This window comes from Zeus faber (assembly GCF_960531495.2).
Source record: "Zeus faber genome assembly, chromosome: 15".
Classification (NCBI taxonomy): Eukaryota; Metazoa; Chordata; class Actinopteri; order Zeiformes; family Zeidae; genus Zeus; species Zeus faber.
The window spans coordinates 21,275,446-21,292,945 of record NC_137194.1 but is presented as its reverse complement, the minus strand read 5'-3'; the positions used below and the strand labels follow the sequence as shown (position 1 = coordinate 21,292,945).

Here is a 17,500-nt window from a genome sequence, read left to right as displayed (position 1 = left end):
GTTTATGGTTAGATTATATATGGAAAGAATGTTCCCTATCTTCTAATTAATCATAGGTTAGTGTACACTGCCAATTTCTCTTGCTCTTTGTTGATTTCTAGACTTATGTAATTGTTTTTGTTAATTCTAGGTTTACACATATTTTCTATCAGTAGGTTATGGTAATAGCCATGTTTATTTTAAATTGTTTATCTTGGGTTTACATTTCAGTTTATTTTTTATTGTTTATTGTACATTCCATATCTTTTATCTTCAAATTCATCTTTAGCTTAACTGTATATTGCCAATTCTTTCAGGTGATCCTCATGTTCATTGTTTATTGCATCTTGCCATTTTTTGTACAATTTTTGTACTTTTATGTTATTATTATTATTCCCTTTTTTTTTGTTGATGCGAGCCGCTGTGACACCAAAATGTACTTCCAGGGATCAATAAAGTATCTATTTATCTCTCTGAAGATTCTTGTCAATATTACTTTCTTCTATGCTTTCTCCATTTCTTGCATGTCCTGTAATATCACCTTCCAATACGAGTATTGCATTGATTCACGTTGCGATATCAATTCAAATATATTGTTCCGCCGCGTGCCGCTGTAATAATTTGTACTTTTGATGTGTAAATAACACAGGCTGTGGAATCACCATGGGTGGCTCTGGGGAGCACATCGGCGCCTCTGTGCACCACTCACCCCCCCCCCCCACACTTCACCCAGATGAAGGAGCCACAAAGGCCTGGCGGGATGACGTGTCCAAGCTGCCCACCCTCCTTCATATGCACATAAAATTACACCTCTCGGCCCCACTGTGTCATCCCCCCTCTACCTCCCTCCCCCACTGACCTAGGCTCTGTGAGGATGACATCGACCCCAAAGGACAGGGCGACATCAGCCCCGAAACCCACGTCGCACCGACAGGCAAATGCCGGCGATTGCCATGGAAACGCTTTAGGAATAAAGCCAGCTCTGAAATCATAACAAGGCTTTAAAGAGAGGCAGGATAGAAGGGAGGCTGGGGTCTGGGGGGATGGGTAGCCTGGTAGATTTGGTTTAGGAAATGCGAGGGGGGGGGCATTTGAAGCCCTCGTCTAAAGAGAAGAGTGGGTTAAAGTGGACCCCGAATTATCCCCTTGTCCTCAAGTTGAGACGGAGGCGACGGGTATTTCCACCTCTATAATGCTGATCCCACCACGCTTCCCTTTTAGAGCCGCTCTCGACGGAGGCTCCCTCATTCAAAACCCGTTTAAGTTCTGCAGACTGTGAATTATACATCACACCAGCCGGGGGAAACAGGTGCTGCTCTCTCCACGCCAATACGGAGGATTCGACTCAGGTGAAGCAGTCACACCGACTGAACCGTGGGGGGGTGGGGGGGCGTTCGGGGAAATGGCGCGGAAAATAAATCTAAAACACGTCGGCAACTGATTAGAACATCTCATGTCAAACCACCTAATGAGGCGTGAGTTGAGCGCTGGTGTCCCTCCTTTACAGCGACGAGAGGAATGTGAATTCTGTGGAACAAGAAGGAATGCTGAGCATCCCAGCGCCCTCCTACGCAACAAGTGACACAAGCAGTTGGAAGAATTTGGTACAAAAACATGCAAAACGTGAACTGGAACACTGATTGAGATACTTAGTTGAAGGACACTGAGCTTGAAGAATGCTCGCGATCCGCACAGTGGCCCGCCGTGCCCCTTTGGCGCTTTTATCAATCGCGCCTTTGGATTTGTTTGAATAAAATTGTTGTGATATTTAGCCTCTTCTCAGAAACAAGTGCCTGAATTTTGAGGGGTATCTAGTTTAAATCTTCTGTAAACCCTTCCACTCCACTGACCTAAGGAGGGCATCTGTCTAACATCTGCTTGAGGGAATAGACACGCGCACGCGCACGCGCACACACACGCACACGCACACGCACACACACACAAATGTAGAAGTACTACTTTAACAACAAAAATACTACAGACACAGATACTTGGAGACGGAGATGGAAGACAAAAAGTCTTGTGAGGGAGGACGCTTTTCCCTTTTCCTGTAACCGGGCAAATGGATCGTGCCAACAAATGGGTTTGTTTGTGTGTGTGTTTGTGTGTGTGTGTGTGTGCGTGCGTGTGTGTGTCTCAAAGGAAACCACTATCTAGAAATTCAGGCACATGGAAATCAGGCACATGATCTTTCGGTTAAGCCCTTCCATTCCCCTCAATTTATTGAAATCTGCATTCTGTTTCTCATCCCACAAACCACACACTTATACCCAGAACCACTTCCACAAAACATCTCCACAACACGGTTTGAAAACGTGCAATGGTGCTGCCAAATGGCCTTCAAAAGACTGTATGTGACCCAGTCTGATGTCTGTCCGCACCATGCGCACCAACACACTCCTGTCTAGAAGTGTTACAGAAAACAAAATGGATGATTGAGAAAAGGTTTCTCTCAAATCAACTTGGTGGACACCGTGGACACGCTTGGGCTTGGTTTGAGCCGAGAGAAGGAACGCTGGGATCTTGTTGTCATGACATTCATTTGCTCTCCAGAGTATGTTGACCCGACTTGGAGGTCGTTCTCCCAAAAAGCCTTCCAAAAGAAGGACGGTCACACAGATACTGGCAATCACCATCCTCCAGAATGTGGTCACACACACAATTCTTATACTGGTATAAAAGTGAGGTCCGAGTAAATAAACCTGGTAAGTGAGGATGTTCCTGGTGCACTTCTAAAGTAAAAAAAATATTCAGGTATAATCACAGACACGCACGCACGCACGCACGCACGCACGCACGCACGCACGCACGCACGCACGCACGCACACACACACACACACACACACACACACACACACACACACACACACACACACACACACACACACACACACACACACACACACACACACACACACACACACACACAGAATGCAGCATGACATCCTGGAAGTCCTTGGAGCAGGAACGAGACACAACATCAGGCTGAGCCTCTGCGGGAGACAGAGGTCAGGGAAGGACGCGGCAATAGCAACAAGAGGGTCCCACCTCCCACAATGCACTGCTCCTGGCACACGATCATGTGGCTCTGGATCTCTGGATCCGATTCCTCCGATAAGAATTCCATTCTCCGGGACTCAATGCGCAGATCGATTAATGTAGAGCTAAATTGTAGAAATGACTAAAGGTGCATTCCTGTGGTAGTTCAACACGGATACATAGGAATATCTACAAAATGGCCAATATAATTCAAAATATCACTGACGCTCACAGTCACTTCTACCGTAGTCATCTTATTTGTATTCCTTTGTAGCAACGCGCACACGCACCCCCCCCCCCCCCCCCACACACACACACACACACACAAAAATCCCTTTGATATTCCGTCGTCAAACCTCGCCATCTTGTAAGTCAATGCATTTCTTTAAAGTGCGGTCATTAATATTTCACCCACAGGAGAATCCTTTTAATTCATTATTAATTTTAAAACCGATCTGCCGGAGTGAAGAGGCCCATCTGAATAACAAAGAGGCTTAAGCAGTCTGCGTTTGCACTCCCTGGTAGAGATGGAGGTACCGAACCCGCCATCCCCATTCAGAAACAAGACGCTTGCAAGGTCTGGGAGACGCATTTCTACGCCCACCTCCTGCTGTCTGAGGGCGCGTGGCCCTGGGGCAAGGTGGAGGCGGCAGATACGAAGGTGAGGAAAAGGAGGAAGAATGACAGCCCGAAAACATATATGCGAGAAGGAAAGGAAGAGGAATATGTGTCTTCATGAAATGATTGAGGCACAATTCAGTGTGAAACAACATCAAGAGACGGCATCATCGATTTACCTAAAAATTGACAATGATTGGATTCAGAACCATAAAACACGAATTCATTTTTTTGGTTGCTGTCTTATTGAGTGTCTTCAGACCAAAAAAATTATAATCTTCAATATACTGTCAAATTTGTATCCGTCAAGTCCTAATATCATTTTTTATTATTGTCTGTTGATATAAATTAAAATGTACAGGATCGGAATCAGTTTATTCCTCTTGGTACATATATATATTTGTTCTGGTGAGGTTTGGAGCGTTTCACGACGGACGATTGGCATAAAAAAATAAAAATGAAAAAAATGGAGAATAAAAATATTAATAACATCTAATAAAATATGAATGCACTAAATAGTTTATTCCAGTAAGTACAGTGCAATACCAGTGTAATTACACATTATTATTGCCAAATTTTGGGACTGTATTCATTTTAGGATTTTAATGGACGGCCTATCTGATCCTCTCAACATCAAAGCGATGGCCCAGACCCCCGAGCAGCAGTAAGGTGCCCACCGTGCCCTTCATAGGCATCGGCATTTGGGATCCCGCCCTGGTTTCCATCATAGTGCGCCGCTTCACTCAGCGGATGGACTGAACCGAAATAACACTCAACGGAATAATTCAGGAACAGAACCCCAAGTGTCTTATCTCGTAACCTGTTTTTTCTCAATGGGGCATCCACGGAACCTCGCTGTACTTGAAGGGCAGGTTTTACTATGTCACAGCAGCCGGCTTCCGAAAGCAAGTCCTCCATGAGGCCTCGGTCTGGCTATTTGGACCGAATGATAAACTAAGGGGACTAATAAAGCTTTACTTAAAGAGGTACGCTTTCCTAAAAAGTCCAGGTTGTGGGGTGGTAATCTCTCCATGGGAACTAAAGAAGGTTGAATCACACGCCACAGGATACACTGCTCCGATTTCGAGAATCAATCATTTTCGTTTGGAAGTAAATAACTCTCCCTGTGTCTTGTTTCAATCGGGGAGAATTGTTTTGTTACACGGTGCAACGTTTTTTGCTTCCGGAACACCGTTCGTTTGCATCGATTTTATTCTGCCAAGCTCTACTACCGAGGTGTGCTGTTATGAATGTGTACAGTGGCGTTTGGACTATGCTCGGTATGGTCCCTGAAAAAGAAAAACAACTGTGATGGAATGGAATCTTTATGTGGTGTTTTGTTAGTATTAAAGGTGTGATTGTTCCTGTGTGTGCGCGTGTGTGCGCGCGTGCTCGTGTGCATGTGTGTGTGTGTGTGTGTGTGTGTGTGTGTGTGTGTGTGTGTGTGTGTGTGTGTGTGTGTGTGTGTGTGTGTCCGCGCGCGCGTCCCTGCTGTGGGGTTTTGGTCATCTGACGAGCTGCAGGCTCGCCTCTCCCCACAGCGCCCAGATGGCCTGTGATTACACATGGCTCAGTAGAGATTACTATGGAGGAGAGATACACGGAGAGAAAACAGAGAGATCACGTCGGAAAAGCGAGAACAGGGCAAAATAGGGAAAATACTAAAATATATCATGAGGAAAAGGTCGGGTGGGAAAGGAACATTGATCTGGATTTCTTCCTCTTATTTTTAACTTAAAGAAAATCCGTATGTGTGGATGAGTGGGTGGAGGAGACGGAGAGAGAGAGAGTAGGTCACCTGGCACACACTGGCTTTAGCATGTTAACTCAGTCCAGCTCTAACAGAAGGCCACACACACACACACACGCACGCACACACACACACAAACACACACACACAAATCCCCTCACACATAAATCCCCTCACTCACAATTATCCCAAATAACCTTCATAACACCGCACATCACCTCCATCCTTTTTGGTGAAGCCTGTGATTGAAGGAAACCATTATATCAGTAGCGACGTGAAACCAATGTCTCACTTCATGTTCATGTATGGAGTTCAGGGGGCTGTGTGTGTGTTTGCATGTGATTGCTTCCGTATTTTTTTGATGGAACTGTTCAAAACCTGGAACAGACAGGAGGATATTTGTGTGACGGATCACACACCAACAAGGAAAACAGAGCCCACGGAGGTGTGAGAAAATTTGAAAATGAAGCCACACTTCACCACGCAACCACCATTCAGAATACCCGCCACGAAATGCATTGGTTTTTTTTCCCTCCGTAAAATAAAATAGCGCTATAAAGTTGAGACCCAGTTGTAGGAGCGGCTTCCCTGCAGGGTGGTTTGAATAGAGGAGCCTGACTGTACACTCACACCAGAAGCAATTTTATCGCCTGTGGTTGCTCAATCGCCTCAGCGCTGTCGCAGCCTTTCCTGCCAAACTCTGTCGCTGTCGCTCGTGTCCCCACTCAACTCATCACGGAGTAGTTGCCATAGCAGCGTCAAGACATGAACATAGCTGCATTAATTTATTAAGATGTTGTTTGCTAACATATTTATTACAGTAGTCTTTTTTTTTTTTTTAGCAGTTTTAGCACCCTTTAAGATATTTTTTCATCCGGGCACCCCCTAAAAGAAAAATGACATCAATGATGTACTGTATGTGTGTCGTATGTATAATATTTTTAACATTATTTATCACCAATATTTTTTAACACATCTTTTTTAATTTTCGGGGTACCCCCTGCTGTACCCCCTGAGGGTATGAGTACCCTCATTCGAGAAACACTGGTCGAAATGATACACGTTTGTTTTTTTTTTATACTTGGCAGATTAACTTCTCAAAAAATATTCACATGTGTTCTGACCGTGTGATTGGTGCTATATGACATCAGGCCATACCGTACATGGTAATCAAACTATACGAGACACATCCACGTGAACTTCACTTCACCAGAGATCGAACAAATCTCCAGTACTTACGTGCAAATGTCTCTGGCGGAATAAACCGATTCCAATTTTGAACTTGGGACTTTCACATTTTTACTTCCGTGCACGTAATAAACCTTACCAGGGATCCCAACTACCTCCCGAATCTTCATAAAGCGTGGCGAAACCGGCTGTCGCAACGACAAGCTTTTCTTCCATTTTTGGAATAAAGGGTTTGTCGGAACTGGAGTCGGGGGTTTGTTCACAGTTTATTAGCGGACGGAAGAGCGGAAATGCATTATGGCTGCCTCGCGGGCCGCTTTGTGGCTGCGTGTCGCTCCTGGTGTGAGCGCACGGTCAGTGACGCGGTAGTTTACCTGAGGCCTTACAGACAGTGGGAATGTGACACGGGAATGTTAAACATTCGGTTCTCCCCATGCGCGAATGAGCCGGGACAACGATAAAAACCTCAAACCACTCGCAGTCGCAGACGAAGGGACCCAGCGGAGACTGCGTGCATATTTACCGCCATGGGATTCAGCTACGACAGTCGGGTGCTGATTAGAAACGCTGTGAGCTCCCTCGAGCAATAAGGCGGAGGCTTGTTGCCTTTATGAACCCGTTCACCTGACGACAAAATGGCAGCTGTCAGATGAATGAGGAGAACCTGAGCGGAGCTGTTCCGTTGTCGTTTATCACTTCGCCAAACGGAGCCACGCGGCATCACATGGCTGGAGGCGAAGCATAATGTGTGCGAACGTGTGTAAAGACTGTAAAGATGGCCTCGGCCGCGAAACGAGGACAGTGATGGATGGACGACGGGCAGGGTCCGAGCGAGCCCTGTGTCGAGGACGTTTTTAGGGGAGGGGGTGGATTAAACACGACGATTTAGCTTCGGCCATGCCGAGCGATGGACGGGGTGTAAGCCTTTCAGGCAGTCAAGTGACATGCGCTCAACCATATGTGCACGTACACACACACACACGCACAGGGAAACACACAGCTGCTCGGTTGCCTGGGGCACTTTATTATTTTAATACGTTTTGAATGTTAATCTAATGAAGAGCTTGTTAGTCAATTAGACTCAGACAAATTCAAGAAAAAAATAAAAAGGCCTGAAATAACTGTTAGAGGAAGACGAGTCCACCAGGGGCCAGGGGTACAGGATCCATCTGGGTGGATGTAGCTCTCATCTCCTCGTTAAGCGCTGTGTGTTTCGACGGCGCTGTGTTGAGAGTTGCTGCTGATGGGGCTGTGAGGAGCGGGTGGAGGGTGGGGAGGCGGACATGGAGGCTCGCTGCCCAAAAAACCCCAAAACGCACATCTCCTGGTTCAAATCCCAGAGTGCCACTTTAAAGACAAAGGCAGGGCACCGGGTGTGGTCAGAGGTGGGAACTACGAAGACATAAAGTGTTAAAAAAAGCACAAGTCACCTTCAAGCTTGTTTGTGTGTGTGTGTGTGTGTGTGTGTGTGTGTGTGTGTGTGTGTGTGTGTGTGTGTGTGTGTGTGTGTGTGTGTGTGTTTTTTCCCCCAGTTAAACTGCTGAGATAGGACAGGGGTAGGTCCTGGTTTCTCCGAAAAGGTGCGATCTTGTTTCAATGTCATTACAGAGGCAGCATGAGACAAGAGCGGCGCGGCGTGATGAATGGCCGAAGGGCACGGCAGACTATAATAGGAGAAAAAGAGACGAGACGCCGGGGCTGCGGTTGTCACGGTGACCCGCGGTACGAGACACCTTGTTGTCAAGGAGAACGAGCAGAGCTGCACCGCCGAAAAACCCCAGAGGAGGCCGGTCGCATAAACACACACAGCCACAGCCACAGACACACACACAGACACACACACAGACACACACACACACACACACACACACACACACACACACACACACACACACACACAACCATTTTTCGCCGTCTCAGCAAAGACGGCACAGGCCTCAAAGTTCCCAAAACACCAGTCGTATAATGCGGCGTATATATTTTATTCACACAGTTCCCGGTGTGACTGTATATCAGTCACTGTGATGAGACATTCTAAAGAAATACAATTTAAACATCTTAATGCTGGAACTGAAATGATTACACACTAGTGGCGATGCACTTAACAAATCTTACTAAGATAGAATTAAGATTTTAAGTGCACAGCCACTAATGTGTGATTGTGTACAGAACTTCTGTCATCATTACTATTATTATTGATAAGATACAATTGTTATTACCAAATATTCTAATAATCACTAATCGCCTGAGGAAATTAGTGAGAACTAACACAGTCGCGCCATCTAGTGGTGTGACCGTGCTTCTACGTCTAGGGCAGAAAATGCTGAGTATACACACATTTTTGCACAGAGTTGTTTTCTAAAACATTTCCTTTTACTATAAATCGGATTTTTTTTTCTTTGGTTGAGTTTAGTTTACTATAGTTAGAACATAGTATAACTATAAAGTATGAACTTGCTGCCACTTTCCACACAGAATTTTAAACAGAACAGTAGCCATCTACGGGTGAAACTCAAAACCAACATTTTCAGTATGTTGAACTGTGAGTATTAGTCATGTTACTAAAATCGGGGGAAGATGAACCGTAGCCTGAAACAGTCTGATCTCTCTGGCCTCAGTGCCTCATGGTTCCCAAACTGAGAGCCCTTTCTCCGACGGCGCGGCCATTAAAAGAGGGAAATAATCGGTGACAGGCTAGGACTGGTGGTGGGGAAGAAAGGAGAGAGGAGAATAGAGCGGGGAAGCGAGGAGGAGTGTTGAGTTTTCTGCTGACTGACAGGGCCCGGGGCGGTGTGTGCTCAGCCCACCGTGAAGTGTCAAGTCTTTACCTCAGAGCAGCAAAAAATGTGGAAAAAATGCCGCAGCAGGCACAGAAGTGCCGGGTTTCGGTAGCAAACATATAGCCCCGTCTGACCCACAGATCTACAATAATATACAATGTCGAATGAGGGAAAAGGGGGAAAGAGGCGGGCGGGGGGCGTACAGAAGGACAACAGTATAATTACAAGAAGAGACGGCGCGGGGGTGGGGGAGACCCAGAGAGACAGAAAGAAGAATTCACAGCATACAGTGGTCTTTGTTGGCTGCAATTCACCTTCCTGGCGCTGTGTTTTAAACAGGGCTCGTCTCAGGGTTCGTTCTGGCATTACAAAATTAAATCCAAGAACTTTAAAGCACTTTTTTTTTTTTTTTAAGCGCTATTTCTTTTCATTTTCAAGGGCTTCACGCGAAACAAATATAATGCATTTTCAATGTTATCTTTATTAATTAAAAATATTATCAGTACCCTTATCTTATTTATCTTACCCTTTATTTATTTATATTAGTTTATCTATATATCTACTGTATTATAATAAGGCAGTCGATTTAAAACCGTGCTGGATTAAATTTACATTTTCCTGGCATAATCCATGCCGTAAAAGTGATTCTGGAAAAACGATTTGAATAACAAAACTAGGGGGGATATCAAAGGTTTTGGGCTATCAGCGGTTTTACTATTCAAGCAGCACAAAGGCGGCTTTCAAGGTTCTTTCAAGGTATTCCAGTACTTACATTTATGAAATTCAAGCACCTCAAGGACCCGGTAAGAGCCCTGTTATCTGCTGCATCAGGTGAGGGTTGATTTTAGGAGAGTGGATTTTAGGCAACGGCATCGAAAAAAGGAATAAACAGAGAAGCGGGGGAAAAAAAGGCTTGAAATTTCCAGGTCGTCCTGTTGCCAGAGACTATTGGCCTCGTTTGTGTGGTTTATATGCTCAGTAGTTTTACCCTTACCCAGATTTACCTGTGAACTCTCTCTCTCTCTCTCTCTCTGTTTGCATGTGGTTGTTTCTGTGTGTGTTTGATGGAACTGTTCAAAAGCTGGAACAGACAGGAGGATGTTTGTGTGATAGATCACACGACGACAAGGAAAACATAGCCAACGGAGGTGTGAGAAAATGAGAAAATGATCCACGCTTCACCACGCAACCACCATTCAGAATACCAGCGACGAATTGCATTGTTTTTTTTCCTCCAACCTCGGGCACGGACGCACGCACGCACGCACGCACGCACGCACGCACGCACACACACACGCACACACGCACGCACGCACACACGCACGCAAGCACACACACACACGTCGAATGGAACATGCTTTTACTATTAAGGCTTTTTTTCTCTTTCCATATGACTTTCCCAGGAAAATCCCCTTCATCAGGGTAGGTCGGATCCAGACAGACAGCAGACGCAGAGGAGCATACGCTTTCCTGCCGCTACGACCGAGGGGCTGTAGTTTTTAGTTTGTGAAAAGTTGACCATACACCAGCATTTTCTCAGCTCGCTAAACTCCAAAGGCAGTGCTGCAGGATTTGACAATTTTACAATCTTTTATAAGTGTATTGCTCAACTGACAAAAATACAAAACATCCACATACTCTATCTGTGCATGGGAAACCGGTCAATGATCCTCCATTCAAACGGCAAACTCTGGGAAGCATCTTAAATACTTCCCCATGTCTGCCAACACGGCAGACTTTCATCTGGTTAGCATACGGCACAATCAGTCCAGACTAGGACTCACATACTGCGAGATTAATTTAGTCTCCGAGGTAATAGCGGACGTTTAACATGTCGGCTTGTTATTGGGTGACACCGAGCGAGGGTACGACTCTGTCCATTTGTGGAAGGCCTCAACAGTTGGTACCATTTATGAAAAGTAGGTCACTTCCGCCAACTGTCTGTGTGTGTCTTACTATAAGCAACCTCTAGTATAAACACATTGTGCAGGGAAGGCTGCAGCTCTGGATAGAAACATCTTAATACCAAACACTTACTCGACTTTGCGTCGCTATTTGTTTGATTTTGCCGTGACGCTCCACCTCGCACTTGGTCCTCCGCAACGAAAATCTCTAAATGTGAGGCTTAAAAACGCTGTTCGTTTTGGATATGCCGCTGTATTTGGGGTAAAATGTGGATTTTTTTTTTCTGCCTGACTTTGTTGTTTTTAATACTCCAACGCCGCTTAGGCTGCTTTCCATGTGTCAACGCACAGTCGGGGTTTACACTTTCTTTAAAGCTCGTCTGCTGCGTCATCACAACGCCTCAAAACCCTACTAAGCCTTAGAACCTAAAAGAAAAATATATTATGTGCATCTGTCTATCTGTGTGCAATATTTATCTATTTGTCACTTTTCGTCAGGTAAAATCTTTGTATGTTATGTCTATAGCCATTTTTGAACATCCTATATATTGTGTCTGTAAATATTTATGTATAAATTGAGCGGTGTGTGTGTGTGTGTGTGTGTGTGTGTGTGTGTGTGTGTGTGTATATATATATATATTGAGCAGGTCTCCCTCGTGCCGCCAAAACAGCTCTGATCCGTGGAGGCATGGGCTCCACAAGACCTCTGAAGGTGTCCTGTGGTATCTGGCACCAAGACGTTAGCAGCAGATCCTTTAAGTCCTGTAAGTTGAGAGGTGGGGCCCCCATGGATCGGGCTCGTTGTTCCAGCACATCCCACACTTGCTTGATCGGATCGGGCCCTAACCCCGTCCATCCACATGATGTAGAAGAAAACGTGATTCATCAGACCAGGCCACCTTCTTCCATTGCTCTATGGTGCAGTTCTGACACTTACATTCCCATTGTGTGTGTGCCCATTGTGCCAGCATTAACTTTTTCAGCAATTTGTGCTTCAGTAACTCTTCTGTGGGATCTGACCCGACGGGCTAGACCTCCCTTCCTTGGACCACTGTAGGTAGGTATTAACCACTGTATACTGGGAACCCCCCACAAGACCTGTTGTTTTGGAGATGCTCTGACCCAGTTGTCTAGCCATCACAATTTGGTCCTTGTCAAAGTCGTTCAGAACCTTACCCTTGTACATTTTTTCTCTTTCCAATACATCAACTTCAAGAACTGAGCGTTCACTTGCTGCCTAATATATCACTGGAACGAGTTGAGCAATGTTATTCACTTCACCTGTCAGTGTTATTAATGTTGTGGCTAATCAGCGTGTGTGTTGAAGTTCAAGTTCAAGAGATTATTTGTCACATGCGTGCGCGTGTGTATGCACACACACACACACACACACACACACACACACACACACACACACACACACACACACACACACACACACACACACACACACACACACACACACACACACACACACACACACACACACACACACACGTAAACTATTTGTGCTTGTGCATAGTGTGTGCAGCTCTTCTCAAGGTTCAAGGTTTTTTTAATTGTCATCCAGACAACAAAACAGCATGGAGGCAGATATTGCTGACTAGGAAATTCTTGTGCATAGAGGAAACCACAACATTGTAAAACAAGAACAACAAAGAAGTTAAAAAAATAAAATAAAATAGGGTTAAAAATAAGTTACAGTATACAGTGTAGACAGTGTTACTTTAAACTCTCCAGAGTGAAAGTTGTTTTTTCAATGCACCAAGCTCCAATCCATTTATAATTGCACACTGGTATTGATCCACTTAGTATTGTGAGAGGACATGTATTTGTAATCATGACCCCCATATTGTCTAATATTGTGATAAGAAATAACACATATCAGCCTTGATGGTATGAGACTAGTGCTCCTTTCCCACTTGCACTGAAAGCCATAAATCTACTTGCAATGTTCCGTATTGGTGACATGTGTGCCCTCTTTCAATGTAGTATAATTTCCGGTAAATTTCGGGTACGGCTGGGAATGGAAGTGTGTGGGAATGGAAGCAGTAACATTGCCGTAAAGCAGGGGTGGAGCCGAATCCAAATAAAACACAAACGGTGGGCAAAATGAGTCCGATCCAAACCGTGGCGCTCGGCTGCAAAGACAGGTAGCTGACAAGAAACTGAAACATGGAGCACCGGAGGGTGGAGCGGAGCCGGAAGGAGGGAGCAGACAGGGAGAGGTAGAACGGGTGGAGAATGTCCCTTCTCCTGAGGCAGAGAGTGTAGGACAGGTTGAAAGTGATCACGCTGATTCAATTACTCTGGGTTTCGGGTTATTGCGTACGGGGAGGGGGCTCGGTCAGCGGAGGGAAGCGAGTCCGTCCAGGAGGGGCGGGGAGACGGGGAGTCTAGTCTCGCGTGGTATTAGACACCTCTCGCGCGAGCATTACGTAATGTAGCCGTAACATCCATCTATGTGGGAACGGACACCATACGGAACTTTTCCATAAAGGAGGCCAATGTGGGAATGACTACCTACTGCCGTCTATATTCAATCCAGCGATGTTACGGATTCCATGTGGGGAAGGGGCTTAGGTGAAGTGTGAAGAGATTAAAGCTTAAATTTGCCTAATTGTGCAAACATTAACTTATAACGTGCATTTAAAAAAGATAATCCCCTATGGAGGTCTACTTTAGGTAACAGTTAACAGTACATCATCAGCTCCCTTAGAAATGTGAATGTCAAACCCATTCAAACCAGTTTAACAAGAGTGTCAGTGCATCCGGATAGCAGCGCCACTCTCGCCCTTCACCTATGGAAGGAACTACGTCCACGCAAACCAGTTTTCTACTCTCCATTCCCTCCCGTTAGGTGTTTCTGCTTTAACCTCTGTAATCGCAAGAACAAGCTATCTGTGCTTAATGGGCAAAAGCTCAGCTTAGCGGTTGAATTTCACAACCTTCTAAGGTTACAATGACTCAAGCCACGGCTTTGGTGTTCAAATAAGGAGCCATTCTCTCAGTCTCAAGGCCACATTTTGGGAGACCTGGTCTTGTCTTTAGGACTTGATATTACATTGATAAGACTCTTTAATATTGTGGATTCTCAGTATTACTTCAAGGCCGGTCAAATCAAACACAAAGGGAAATTTTCAATGAATATTGAATTTGAGTAAATAGGTAATAGGTAAATAGAGCTATCATTTGTTTATTTTCATATTTTTGTCTCTGCAACAATTTGTGAAGAACACACAATTACTCATGGTGTTCAGTTTGAGTTGTACTGTTCTGGTATCAGTCTTTAATTCCCTGTGAGCCCCACTGAGCTCGAATCGGACTTAGACTCGACTCTGATTTAATAAACTTTGGTCTCATAGACTTTGGTCTTAATTACCAGCGCCAGACCTCGGGTGGTCTCTTCTACAACATCTAACCTTTATCTTTCATATCACTGGTGCACAGTACAACAACACACTCTGGTACAAACAGCGAGACTGCTCGCTCAAGGGCCTCAGGAAAGTACAAGCGTTTCTTCTGGCTAGGCGGCACAGCACAGAAACACTTTTGAAACCGGCCTGTCACAAACAGATTGAATCAGAGCCCCTCTTTCAGATCCACACACACACACACACACACACACACACACGCACGCACGCACGCACGCACACACACACACGCACGCACACACGCACGCACGCACAGCAGCGCAAGCTCGGACGAGGCCCTTTGCAACAGGAGGACCCACGCATGACTGCCATTAGGGAAATCAATGTGACACACGGGCAGGCGGCGGAGGAGCCCGGAGCTTCCGTGTGACCCCGGAACTGAGTCACGTCTTGACGGAGAGAGGGATGGAGAGGCAGAGAAGAAGAAAAAGAAGAAGAAGAAGAAGAGAGGGAGAGCCCGCAATGTGTGCGTGTGATAAGAGAGCCGAGGCACCGTCAGTAAGACTAAATTTCTGCTTTTGATAGAAAGAGAGCAGCACTGCAGATTATCTCCCCCCCCCCCCACCATTCTTCCCACCTCTCGCTCCCTCTCTTTGCTTATCTGACAGAGAGGTGATGTTTACATTGGCCTGGATAAACACAGACGGGCCCCGGCCTCTTTGTTAATAATAAATAATGTAAACAGGCAGGCAGGACACAAGGTATGCTGGGATATTATCTAGCGAGCTTTTACTGAACTGCCCTCCTGCATCCGACCCACTGACAGGGTGGACGACACACACTTCAGAGAGAGAGGAGAGCGAGCGAGCGAGAGAGAGAGAGAGAGGATGAGGGGGCAGAGATTGATCTCAGGCAGTGTGGGAAGGGAAAGAGAAAAAACAACAAAAAAAAAAGAGCAAGGTCTTGGGAATATGAGAGAGTGAGCGTATGTGTGTGCATGTGTATGGGGGTGGGGGCGGGACGATAGACTGCCAGAACTGCGAGCAAAAACCTAAAATCATTCAGGAGCCGGGGGCAGATCGATCCCTCCCCTGAGCCCCACAACAAACACCCCTCCATCCCTCTCTTGCCCTCTTTCTCCCTCCGCCTTCACATCAACTGAAACCTCTTATATCGGCCCATCAGCAATTTTTCTCACACACACACACTCACACACACACACGGTTAGTGAGAACCCATGTTCCTGATGCACTTCTAAACCAAAGAAAGTCCATTCAGACTGGTCCTCACAAGTATAGTAAAAAAAAAAAAAAATGCAAGAGAGAGAGAGAGGGAGAGAGAGAGAGAGACGCACACACACGGGGAGATGGAGTGGAGGACTGTAGGAGATGAAGACCTTGGGGAGACCCTTTCTCCTCATTTCGTGCTCAGAAGTCCTCCTCTCTTGACACTATCGCTCATATCATGTTCCACACATGGACAAGAACTTTGCAGCCATCACACACACACACACACACACACACACACACACAAACACACACACACACACACACACACACACACACAGTGCCTGGTATGTTGCATGACAGACACAGAGTAAAAAACACACACATAAGCGATTAACCTTTTTTTTTTTTTTTTTTAAGGAGGTAGAATTGTAAAGAGAATGGCGCTGGTGACGTCACACTTACGATATGGGTTCGGCGCAGAGTCGCCGCTTTCGATACCGTTTCGGCTCAGCTAACTTTTTGTTTTCCTTCTGTTCTTTTTAGTGCAATGAGAGGTACTGTAACCAGCAGGAGAACAGCCCATCCAAAGTGCTGATCCGGGCCCACAACTGCCCCGCTGACAGCTGCTAAAGGCATTTTTTTTTTTTTTTTTTTCCCAATCTCAGATCCTGTGGAATAGTTATTGTTGTAGATAAACAAACGGAGAACCCGCCGCTAAGAAAATAAACAAATAAACTTACCGGTGGCCGACACTCCTTGCATCTTGCGGTTTGTTTGGCTTGTGTTGTCCTTTTTTTTTTTTTTTCGCAGAAAAATTGGAAACAGAAATTGGAAACTCGGAGGAGTGTCCTGAGTGTCCTTTTTTTTTTTTTTTTTTTTTTTTTGTTGTTTTGGTTTTCAAGAAGACTCTCACTGGACGGCTACGGTGCCTTCATGCTTCTTCTTGGACGGCACCGTATAATTCCCCCGCTTTTGGTGGGCTAGAATTATGTTCCATGTCGTCCCATCTCCTCCCTGCGTGCAGAATGAAAACTCTCCTCTCTGCGGATCAACTCTCCGCTCGGCCGCCTGAAGGAAAGGGGGGGGGGGGGGGGGCGCGCTCCCGCTGTGAGGCGCGGGCACGCCGACCGTCCCATTCATTGAGCGTGAACGCTGAAAAAAAAGAAAGAAAAATAAATGAATGAATGTATGTATATATTTGTTGATCTATCTATCTATCTATCTATCTATCTATCTATCTATCTATCTATCTATCTATCTATCTATCTATCTATCTATCTATCTATCTATCTACAGTATCTATCTATCTATCTATCTATCTCTCTATCTATCTCTCTATCTATCTATCTATCTATCTATCTATCTATCTATCTATCTTTTGTTCCGATTGTTTCAGCAATGAATGGGTCGGTTGTTAGTTATTAAACCTATATATTTATTTTCAACTCGTATGTACCGACAACACCTTCTATCCATCCAACCATCTATCTATCTATCTATCTATCTATCTATCTATCTATCATCTATCTATCTATCTATCTATCTATCTATCTATCTATCTATCTATCTATCATCTATCTATCTATCTATCTATCTATCTATCTATCTATCTATCTATCATCTATCTATCTATCTATCT

General features: G+C 45.2%; 1 protein-coding gene across 1 annotated transcript in view; it reads right to left on the bottom strand.

Annotated features, from left to right (window-relative positions):
* fgd (faciogenital dysplasia) overlaps positions 1-16,901 on the bottom strand; it is a 49,791-nt gene extending 32,890 nt beyond the window's left edge. The window contains exon 1 of the mRNA XM_080014529.1: positions 16,602-16,901. Coding sequence (XP_079870655.1) covers positions 16,602-16,623 — 22 coding nt within the window. The 5' untranslated portion in view covers positions 16,624-16,901. The remainder of the gene's footprint in view (positions 1-16,601) is intronic.
* Positions 16,902-17,500: the final 599 nt, after the last annotated feature.